This window comes from Bison bison, unplaced genomic scaffold, assembly GCF_000754665.1.
Source record: "Bison bison bison isolate TAMUID 2011002044 unplaced genomic scaffold, Bison_UMD1.0 scf7180017864487, whole genome shotgun sequence".
Classification (NCBI taxonomy): Eukaryota; Metazoa; Chordata; class Mammalia; order Artiodactyla; family Bovidae; genus Bison; species Bison bison.
The window spans coordinates 177,829-189,546 of NW_011495047.1; the positions used below are offsets into that span (position 1 = coordinate 177,829).

The window sequence follows — 11,718 nt, forward strand, 5'->3', positions numbered from 1 at the left end:
CCAAGATTCAGAGCCCGGGAGAAAGTGTCTGATGGGCTGGGGAGAGCTTCTGCCCCCTCCATCCTTCCAGGAGGACGGGGGTCACCAGACCACCGTCACCACAACTCAGGTGGGGAGAGGTATCTCTTCAGGAAATGTTGGTGCCATTGGGCAGGGGCCAGGGGGTTCTGGTCAGCCAGAACTACACAGAGGTCCACTTCAGCCTGCCAGCTTAAAAGGCGAGTGTGTTTCTTGGGTGACACTGGAGGAGACTGTGCCCTAAGAAGTAGGCAGCGTTTGGTAGGGTGTCCTTCAGCCATCTCCCTGCTGTTTCTGCCACAGAAACCCATGTTCCCTCACACCCACGGGGCACCCTTCACATCTTTCTGTTTAGAGGCAAACCAGTAACTCTGCTGATGAAGTGTCCCCAGGGGCTTGCCAGGAAAGGCCTGGTGTCTGGCCACCTCACACCTGGCCTCTGCACCTGCTCCAGAAACATCAGCACATCAGAAACATCTGGGGAGCCTTAAACGACGCTGACAGCTGGGCCATCGCTGCCCCACACCGCACCCTACCCCAGACCAGCTGGGGCACCGCAAATACCCTGCCTTTTACAGACACAGGAAGTGAGACTCCCAAGTGTCCCATGGGCTGAGGAGAGCGTCTGCCCCCTCCATCCTTCCAGGAGGACAAATGCAGAGGCAACGTCTGAGCCCAGGCAGTCGGTTCTAGAGTCCAAACGTCAAATCCCCTTATCTTACAGTCTCTCCCCTGCAGGCTGAACCACGAGAGGACTGAATTGGCTGTTAATAACCCAGGTGACAGCCACGGTTTTATCACAGCACCACTGAGAGTTGAAAGGCAGCTTTCGAAATAAACAGACCAACAGTATGGGGTGTTGTGCCCTGCCACCCCCCGAGTAGAGAAGATGTGAAATTAGCAGCTGGAGTTCTCTGTTTCTGAGGCTCAGGTTTAGATTTGGGGGGCTGCTGCCCACTGTGCAGGTAATCAGCGTGCTGGGGAACCTCAGCTAGGTCCTGAGTTCTGGAAAACTCTGGAAGGCTGTGACCTTATCTTCTATTAGTTCCTGTCTTCACTGGTGCTGGGTACTTAGAACTACCTTGATAAACACTTGAGTGAATGAATGAATGATGCCCAGACAAATGTGTATCCTTTGCCTTTGAGCTCTCTGCCGGTGGGTGGAGCACACCTTGTCGCATTCTGTCTGCAGCGAGCACCAGTCTAGATACCATCCAGGACTTGGGGTGGTTTCGTTTGTTTTCAGTACAGGTATTGGGAGGGATGCCATTAAAGAAAATAGGGAAGAAAAACAAACGTTGCTAACTCAGCTCCAGGTGAAACCCTTCATTGGAGAGGCCTGTGGGTCTGAGAATGTGAAAGGCATGGACTCCAGGGCTGGTCGCAGGCTTTGCTGGTTGGTTTTTTTTTTTTTTAAATGTGGCCAAGAAGCTAACTTGGAACTTTTCCCTCTGTTTCACAGGTCACCGCCAAGACTGCCTTCCTATTTATCTTACCTCAGTACAATGTTAGCATGCCTACAGCAGGTAAGGAAAGTACTGGTCTCTATCTTTCTCGGGCCCTGTTAACCCCAAAGTTCTTGGAAAACTTCCTTTTCCTGTGCCATGTATGATCATTTTGGATATCTAGACTCAGCATCCCACTTCCTGTTGCTGAAAAGGTGTCGGCCACATGCAGTGCTCAGCCAGGGGCTCTGCAAGCTTGGGGTTCTGAGGTCCACCTCCAGGAACTGGGTGGGCATCTCTGGGGCCCTCCTGGTGAATAAAGGGGGACACGTTCTTCCCTGAATCCAGTCCTCCCTCCTCATCCTGCAGTGAGGTGGTGAGTTGTCTGGACATGGAGGTAAGATTCCTTTCTTGGCCTGGCTCCACCAGAGGCTACCTGAAGGGCTTTGGGGGCAAAACTCTTAAACCGTGGCCTCTGCAGGACATGGCTGGCGTCTCTCCCAGACTCGCCTGCCCCTGCAGTCCCTGTAGCTAGGCTCTAGGGGAAGTCACACCCTGGGGACGGCTTACTCAGCCCTTCATCTAGAATCAGAGCTGGTTGGAGAGGGAGAAAACACCATACTCATGACGGAAGAGACAGGAAATGCCACGGCCAGGTCGTCCCAAGGCACATGCCAGCCTGGTGGGCACACGGATCATCTTGCTCCTTGCCATGTGGTCCAGGGTCAAATTCGGCCTTATGTACCTATGTCTCTTGAAAATTGTAATAACTAGGACAACTCTGGACCCAGCTATACTTATGATTTATGCATTTAACATTTTTTAAAGTATTTTGGTTTTTTAAAAAATTGGGATAAAATACACATGTCATTTACCATCTTAGTTATTTTAAAGTGTACCAGTTCAGTGGTATGAAGTTCCTTCACCACCATCCATCCATCTCTAGGACTGTTTCATCTTGCAAAACGGAGCTCTGTAGCTCTTAAGTGACTCACCATTCTCCCCTGCCCCACCCCTGCCCCCTACCACTCTACCTTCTGTCGCTATAAATTTGACTCTTCTAGGGCCTACTATAAGTAGAGTCATATAGTATTTTTTTGTGTGTGATTGGTTACAATTTAGTTTTAAATGGTTTCCAAAGTACATTTATGACTCTCACAGGAAACTTATAAAATACAGGTAAACATAAGATAAAAATCATACATGACTCTACCACCCAAAGACTACAGTTAACATTTTGTAATCTTGATTCATATAACCCACTTTTCTGCTGTTAGCATATGATGAACCTTTTCCCTAGTCATTCGTTATTCTTCCATTCAATTAGGCGTTTGCAAAAACTAAAGAAAAGTTATTAATAAGGATTACCACAGTTATGTATTCAGTCATACATTGTTGGATATTTAAGTTCCCAGTTCTTATAGTGCTACGGTAAACATTCTTGTGACTTCCTGCATTCATGATTTTTTTTTTTTTTTGGATAAATTCCTATTACTGGAATTTCTGGGTCAAGTAGTATGTACATTATAAAGGTTTTATATATGTATTGCCCAAATACCCTCAGGCATCTAATTCTTATGACCCATAAATCATGTTTTTTATAGATAGCATCAAATGCTTTTTTTTTTTTTTTTTGAGAGTCACTCAGTTGTGTCTGACTCTTTGCGACCCCATGGACTGTATAGAATTCCAGGCCAGAATATTGGAGTGGGTAGCCTTTCCCTTCTCTAGGGGATCTTCCCAACCCAGGTCTCCCACACTGCAGACGGATTCTTTACCAGCTGAGCTACAAGGGAAGTCCGAGAATACTGGAGTGGGTAGCCTATCCCTTCTCCAGCGGATCTTCCTGACCCAGGAATCAAACCAGGGTCTCCTCGATTGCAGGTGGATTCTTTACCATCTGAGCTACGAGGGAAGCCCACATGCATAGGCTTTTTAAAAACATCAGAATGCCAGTTTATTAATTTGTAAAGAGATACCCAGGGGCTTCCCTGCTCGTGCAGTGGTAAAGAATCCGTCTGTAATGCAGGAGACACAGGTTCAATCCTTGGTTCAAGAAGATCCCCTGGGGAGGGAAATGGCAACCCACTCCAGTATTCTTGCCTGGAAAATTCCACGGACAGAGGAGCTTGGTGGACTACAGTCCATGGGGTTACAATGAGTCCAGCACGACTTAGCAACTAAACAACAACAGTTGGACACGACCTAGCAACTAAGCCAAAGAGATACAGCAAAGAGATATGCACCTGTCAGAGGTGGTGCCTGGACTTTCTTTACATTTCTGCCCAAAATCGACTTAGAGGGGCTGCCTGCCAGATCCTAGCCCAGCCTTGCTTTGTTCATTACTGGGAGAATGTACCGTCCTGGGGACCACAGTGGCTGAAGCACATATGAGTGGGACGTGGCTTTATTGTAGGAAGGGCCTGTTTGTAAAGCCCGATCATGACCAGGGGATTGATTGTTTCAGTCTGAAACTTTGAAATTAGGCGACAAGTGATATCCTAGAAGCGTCCCTCTTCACAGCAAGAGTAACAAGCGAGGCTTCCTGCTCCAGGGCCAGACCCAGAGCTCCTGAGCAGGAGGCGCTTCCTATCCTGCCCTCATTTGTTTGTTTTAACTAATTAGTTAATTGATTAATCCAGACAAATATTTGTGTGCCTGCCATGTGCCAGGCCCGGACTGTAGAGCAATTCATGAAACACGTCTGATCTCTGACTCATGGAACTTAACCGTTTATTAGGGAGGGAATAGATACTACACAGCAAACAATAAACAATTACAGCTGTGATATGGGTGTCGAAAGGAGCAGACAGGTTGTGCGATAAGGAAACATCAAAGGGTGATTGCCAGATGTTTCTGGGAAACTGCTGTTTGAACTTCTGGGAAACAGCTGATGTGAAGGGGGTTGGGGAGGGGGGTATGTGCAGAAGAAGGAACATTCCAGACACGGATTGGCATGCACAAAGCCCCCGGGTGAGGCACATACACCTCGGCATGTTCTAGTAACTGAACCAAGGCCAGTGTGTCTGGAGCCAGTGAAGTTTGGCATTTTTCTCAGGTGGGGCTATTGAATTGTGTCCTGGAATCCCCATCCAGGCCAGAATAAGGCCTGGGTAGAGGTGGAGGGATGTACTGACAGAGGAGATAAAGTATTGCTAAAGAGCCTGGCTTTTGTTTAAATCTTGCCACTGGGGCTGTTCAAAATAAGACTGGCACATCACCCAGAGAGACAGTGCAGTTAGAGCAGCCTGCTTAATTTTGCTTTGAGCTCCTTGATCACCAGACCAGGGTGGTGGTATTTGGTTTGTAAGTTGTGGAGGAGGGCCAACTTCTCACCGAAAAGAAGCAGTTCACAACCCAGGGCAGAGGGCCCTTGAAGCTGCGGATTTAAACCCCATACCAATGGCAACCCACTCCAGTATTCTTGCCTGGAGAATCCCATGGACAGAGGAGCCTGGTGGGCTACAGTCCATGGGGTCACAAGAGTCGGACACTACTTGGTGACTAAACCACCACCACACGCCCCTTTGGGACTTCCCTCGTGGTCCACTGGTTAAGAATCCGCCTTCCAATGCAGGGATTCAGGTTTGATCCCTGGTCAGGGAACTAGGATTCCGCATGCTGCAGGGTCAACTAAAGCCATGGGCCATCAAAATAAAAATTAAAAAAAAAAACAACTTAAAAACCCTCCGGCTCACATCTCTTCCAGCCTGCAGCTTCTTGAGGATGAGTCCTATTTGTAGAACCAGGGTCAGTTCTGATTTCTAAGGTTTCTTCTTTCAGTGGCTTGGGACTTGTTCAAATCAGTGTTTAACCTGTGGATTTTAGGAGAGCAGCGACGGTTTTCATATAACCGGCCTGCTGTTTCTAAATCCCTAGCCTCCCTTGGCGGAGGTGTTCAGGTTCTACAGGAAACGGCCGGTGGGAACGCTGAGGAGTTTCTTCCCAGCTTCCTTTCCTCGCTCACCTCTCTTCTTTCCAGCTCCCAGCATGTGTTTATAGGCCAGCGGTGACAGCAACGTACCGCAAGCTGAGTGGCTTAAGCAACAGAAATGTAACGCACTGTAAAAGGGTAAGATCAAGGTGTCAGCAGGGCTGTGCTCCCTGGCGTGGACCAGCGGGACACCAGTCTTTGTGTTTGCGGCCATCTCTGCATCCAGTTTCTCTTTCTGTAAGGACGTCAGTCGTATCAGATTAGAACACATTCTACTCCATTATGGTCCCATCTCAACTATTTACATCTGCAATAACTCTGACTCCAAAGGAGCTCATGGTCTGAGATGCTGGGAATTTGGATTTCACAGGAGTTTTGCTCCATTCAACTCATAATGCTGGCTAATAAATGCATGACTCTGTCATATTATATTAAGCTAGCTAAGAAGATTAAGTTCCATTCAGAGAAATAAACTAAAAAAGAAGATGGCACAGACCTTGCAGTCAGAAGTTGTGCATCCTGGGACAGTGTCAGTGTCCCTGGGGTTTTCTTTAAGGTCAACAGTGATGAAGTGTTCTTGTCACATCATTCCCACCTGTTAGGGTTGCCAGACTTTGCGAATAAAAATCCAGGACTATCTGTTAAATTGGCATTTCAGAGAATTACTACTTTTTTTTCCAGTGTAAGTATATCTCAAAGTATATATGGGGCATAATTATACTAGAAAAGTAGTCTTTATTTATCTGGAATTCAAGTTTAACTGACCATCGTGTATTTTATCTGCAACCATACACCCAGCTTTGGCAAGGAATAAAATGTCATGTTTCTGGTCTTAACCATCAGAGTCTTTCTGATTCAAATACCCCACAGTATCTGGTATTACGGCCAGAAGTATATAGACTGTAAAAGGTCAGCAAAGAGCAGAGGCTTGAGTCCCGCCACAGACAGACTTGTGGCTTCCTGACTCCCCCTTCTGATGTAGAACAGGGGACCCCACACAGGCTGAAATGTAGCAGCTTCTTTTGAGTTGTTCCAAGAGTTTGCTGAGCTGTCTTGGGCAAACCAGGCGGTGTCAGGGTCTCCATCACCATCTGTCGAGTTGAGGGTGATGGTCACTGTGTCCACCCAGCACCTCCTGAAGACAGGGATCCAGGAGGCACTCACTCCCCAGATTGTCACAGACCTGCACCATCTGGAAATCGGTTAGAAACACAGACTCCAGGCCCCACCGAAGACTTCTGCCTTGGATCCCTCATGGTAACGAGCTCCAGGTGTCTGAAGTGCTGCTGCCCGTGCTCTGGGTAGAACCCACTAAGTAGGCTTTCAGAGGACCCTGTGCTTCCAGCCCCCAAGTTCAGGGAGGGAAACCCCCTAAATCCAGGAACTCATTTGCATCTTTCTGTTCTCGTCCAATTTTGGCTTTTCTAGAACTGTTTTTAGTCTGAGGAGTGGAGGCGAGGGGTTACTGTTGTTGGGTGGATTTGGTTTTGAGCTGGGGCTGCCACTCTGCAGGAGGCAAGGGCACCTAGGTATTCCTGACACCTGGAGAGAGAAGGCTGGGTGTGCAGGGCCTGTTCCGGAGAAGGGCTGGTTTCACAGTGAGGAAGGAGGACAAGGACCATTCCCTGTTGGTCCCGGTGGTTTTATCACCACCAGCTGCCACGTAGCATTTAACAGCTGGAGATAAAAAGCCTAGGGACCCCCCGGGGTCCCTCCCCGCACCACAGTGTGGCTCTTGTTCTCACAGCCCTCCCAGGGCGAGACACACGGCCCCATCAAAACAACCTCAGACAGATGGTTTTAAAGCCTCATTCAGCTGAAAGCCTTTGTCCAGGGCTCAGAGTGTGTTTTGTTCCCTTGCTAGCCAGTAGGAGTTAGCCCTGTGCTTGTATCATGTACTTAGGAGATTGGCGTCACATACCAAACTGAGCCCCTGTTTGTAAGATGAGCTTGTGGGAGACAAAGAGGGAAGAGACAGGTGGGCGACAGTGACTCTAGAAGTGGAAACCTGGCTTGATTTCAGGCAGAAGCTGCCCAACCAGGACCTGTGGTCTGTCCAGCTGCAGGAGACTTGAGACTCACAGAGTCTGGCCTCGTCCTTTCACAACAAGGAAAAGAGATGATGGAAGTACCTAAGGATACACCAGTAAGGACAGAGCGGGTGCTGGGCTGTCACACCCCTGAATGCAAATGGGGCGGTGGGCGTGACTCCAGGGGGCCCAGCGAGACTGGCAGAGAGCTGGCTCCATCCTAGTCCCTCTGGCCAAACAGCTGCCAAGATCCCCTTTTGCTCTGAGGTCCTATCTGTATGAATAAGAGAAAATGAAAATAAACCCAAGTCTTCACTGCCCTCACCGTATTGGATGGCATCTGAAGACGAGTGGGAGTTTATAGCCAGCCCTGGGTATAATCTGTTTGTTGTTGTTGTTAATTTATTAAACTTTCTTAGTCTGTTCAGGCTGTTGTAACAAAATACAGACTAGATGGCTTATAAACAACAGAAATTTACTTCTCCCAGTCCTGGAGGCTGGAGTCCGAGATCTGGGTACAGTCTGGTCGGGTGAGGCCCCTCTCCCAGGTCACAGGCTTCCTGCTGTGTCCCCACGTGGTGGGAGGGGCAAGGGAGCACTCTGGAGCCTCTTTCATAAGGGCACTAATTCCATTCATGAGGGCTGCACCCTCATGATTTAAACACCTCCCAAAGGCTCCACCCACTAATACCATCATCTTTGGGAGTTGGGAGTCCAACTGAACTTGGGGCGGGGGGCGGGGGGGACGACACCAACATTCAGATCATAGCACTTAATTATTTAAGTGTAACAGTTGTGCAGAAAAGTGGACGCACAGTCATTGGTCAGCCCCAGGTAACAGCCCCTCAGAAGTGTGTCCCTTTCCTGCCTAGACTTGATTTTTATCCAGTCCCCCTGTTACATACAGCCCAGAGAATTTATGCCACGTGGAGCTCCTGAGGTTTAAGCAGGGGCCGCTGAGTTGCTGTGGCTAATTGTTAACCAGCCTGAAGCCTCCAAGCCGGCAGCATCTTTGAATAGCTGCCTCCCCTCCCCCACACGGCCATTTCTCCTGAGCAGATCTTTTCTCCTATCTAGCCAGGATCGTTTTTTTTTTTTTTTTCTTGCTTAGGTTTTACTGAAATAATTTTTGTCCTTAATTAAACAGTGAACCTGATATTTTTATCCAAGTTAAAAACAAGGCTGAGATTTTAGACCTGTTTTTGGTGTATGATCTTGAGTTGTTTTTTCTGTATGGCTTTCAGTTCACATTGTTCCCTCAGTAGGCGCCTTCAAGGACCACACAATTTCTGCCCAGGCCTCAGACTTGTGAACCACAGTGAGGCTGAGTGTGTGCCTGTGGTATTTCTTGAAGGCCTCAGGCAGAGCTATACCGCCTTATAGAAAGAAATGGTTCACCAGGAAAACTACGCAGAGGCTGTTCACTTTTATTTGTAGGTTCTCTTTAATGCCTCTCTCATTTTTTGCTACATTTTTGTATCATAAAAATATCCTTGTCTTCCTACCTCCAGTGAAACTGGAGAAAAATATATTGCAACAAATCGTGCAGTCTGCAGTTAAAATGATGACTTTGAAGACTCTTTCATTCTCTGAACAGCCTGGGGGAGAGAGAGAGAGAGTGTGTGTATATTAAGTTTGCCAAGGCTGCCTTGGTAGCTTGGATGGTAAAGTGTTTGTGTACAACGCGGGAGACCTGGGTTCAATCCCTGAGTCGGGAAAATCCCCTGGAGAAGGAAATGGCAACCCACTCCAGTATTCATGCCTGGAAAATCCCATGGATCGAGGCGCCTGATGGGCTACAGTCCATGGGGTTGCAAAGAGTCGGACATGACTGAGCGACTTCTCTTCACTTTTCTTCACTTCACTTCAAGGCTGCCATGATGAAGTACCACAGACTGGGTGGTTTGAACAGCAGTAAAGCATGCACATACTTGGGGGCACAGTGAGATGACTTTTTACATCCGTGTGTGCCATGCACCCATCCCCCAGGTCAGGAGGCAGCCCTCCTAGCTTCCTCAGACCCCTCCGGTGAACACGCCCTCCCAAAGCAACCACTTGTCTGCTGTCATGTTTTCTGATTAGTTTCTCCTGTTCTTGCCCTTCATTTCTCCCTGATTTCTGTAAACTGGCTCCATTGTCTATATGGACAATGTGTTGGGATCCCCTGGTGACATTAAGCATGGATTCCTGGGCCATGTCCCAGTTTCTGATTCACTGGCCCTGGGGTGGACGTGCAGCAGCATGCATCCCTGAGGAGGCTTACACCTGTGTGTTATAAGGTGTTGTAAGCCAGGCACCGGAGATGAAAACTACTTGGGTTGTTTTCGTAAGGGTAAAAACCATGCTGCCATGCACAACCTTTTGCCGGTGTCATTTTGAACATGGCAGATATGGCTATACGACAAATTCCCAGAAGTGGAATTGCCATATCCAAAGGCTGATGGTTTGTAATCTCAGTGGAAATTTTCAAATCACCTTTCCAAAGAGGTGGTCCATTTCGCATCCCACTGCAGGGTGAGAGCCTGGTTTCCCATAGCTTCAGCAAGAGTTAGAGACCAGTTTTGGATTTATGCCAGTCTGATGGGTGGGATGGTATCTCATTGTGTCTGTAATTCGTTTCTCAGTGAGGTTGAGCATCCTTTTACATGTAAAAGCGCCATCTGTGTTTTTTTCCTCTGTGAATTGTCTGTTCAAATCCTTTGCCCATTCTTCTGTTGGGTTTGTTATCTTTTCATCCTCAAGTTCTAGGAGCTCTTCATACATTGGAAGATCAACCTTTGTTTCTAATCCGAATTATAAATATTTTCCGCTCAGACATCATTTGCATCTTGATTTTGCTTTTGGTGTTTCTTCATGTCAGAGTTCTGGATTTATTTATTGTGTAGAAGATTCAGAATAATGGGGAAACAGTTGGCCATAAGCATAGAAACCAATAGAAAGTAACTCATAAATCCAGGTTTGCAAGGGTGAGGAAGGAAGCTGGGAGCAGAAGAGGCATCCAGGTTGTACAGTGGTATTCTTTGAAGCACCAGACAAAGGCAGAACCCTCGCTGGCAGGGCCTGGACTTTAAGCGGATGTAAAGAGCGGATGGGGCATCAGCTGTAGCTGGCCACTGGCCAGCTCAGGTCCCTGGGAGGAGGTCAGACACTGCACAGCTGTATCCAGACAAGATGGGACTTGTGGAGGCAGGCGGGAGAAGCTGCTTCCAGGTGACACCAGGGGAAACGGGAAAATGTCTGTTAGTCATAGGAAGCAAACAAAGCAGGAGGTGAGAGGGTGCTCCCGAAAGGGCCGGCTCCACCCGAGGTTGTCAGGACAGCCAGGCTCTTATTGAGCATGTTGATTCTCTTTTTAAACTGTTGTTGTTCAGTCGCTAAGTCGTGTCCAGCTCTTTGTGACCCCATGGGCTGCAGCACACCAGGCTTCCCTATCCTTCACTTTTAAACTGTGATCAGAGATAAAGCAAGTGCCACTTTTGACAGGAGACAGGATGAGTCACTTATAGAGGGAGGGTCATTATTGAAGGTGCTTCTTCCTGGGCAAGGTTAACCCCTCCAGGGGATACACTGACCTCCATCGTGGTGCGCGGGAAGAGGACTTGGAATATGGGCGTTGGGAGGTGTCAGGAGGCATCTGGGCTGGGATTGTAAATCGGTGGCCTGTGGTCAGAGCTGGCTTATATGTGTATTTTCTTTGGCCAGTTTGGTAATTGGCCCATAAAGTGTTTTTACAATTTTGGAATTAGTCACCAGCATTTTAAAATCAGATGATTTCACGTAGGGAACCTCTCTCTCTGCTTTTGAAATACGGGGCCGCACCCCTCCAGTGGCCTTCCCCCTCCTTCCTTCACCCCCTCGGGGCAGACGCTCTGCACTTCACCACAATCGCCACTCCTCTCTAATGTGCCCCCAACACCGAGAATGCCTGGCAGCCACCGCATATCCTAGTCTGAATTGTTGTGTTTCTTCTAGCAAGGTTAAAAGGAATGTCACTCTTTTCTTAAACTTGTTTCTCTCTGAAAGTGGAAATGTGAAAGACAGACCAGGAGGGCCCTACAGCTGAGGAGAAACAGTGGGGAGCTCTGTGGTCCTGAAGACTGTTAGTGCAGCAGACTCTGGGTTGAAAGGACTTACCTGAAGACGCCTGGACCACTTTGCTCATTGCATTCTCCGCCTGGTCTCTGCGGGCATTTTGCTGTGACTCTGGGTTGGAATCACCTCTCTGGTCTAAGAGCTCAGATGTGCCAAAACATACTCTTCTTAAAAATCACAGCAGCTCAGAAACTTCCCA

General features: G+C 48.1%; 1 protein-coding gene across 1 annotated transcript in view; it reads left to right on the top strand.

The window, feature by feature from the left end:
* The window catches only part of TRAM2 (translocation associated membrane protein 2), a 46,139-nt gene that overhangs the window by 11,362 nt on the left and 23,059 nt on the right, over positions 1 to 11,718 (top strand). Inside the window, exons 3-4 of the mRNA XM_010863224.1 lie at positions 1,481 to 1,544; positions 3,229 to 3,232. Coding sequence (XP_010861526.1) covers positions 1,481 to 1,544; positions 3,229 to 3,232 — 68 coding nt within the window. The remainder of the gene's footprint in view (positions 1 to 1,480; positions 1,545 to 3,228; positions 3,233 to 11,718) is intronic.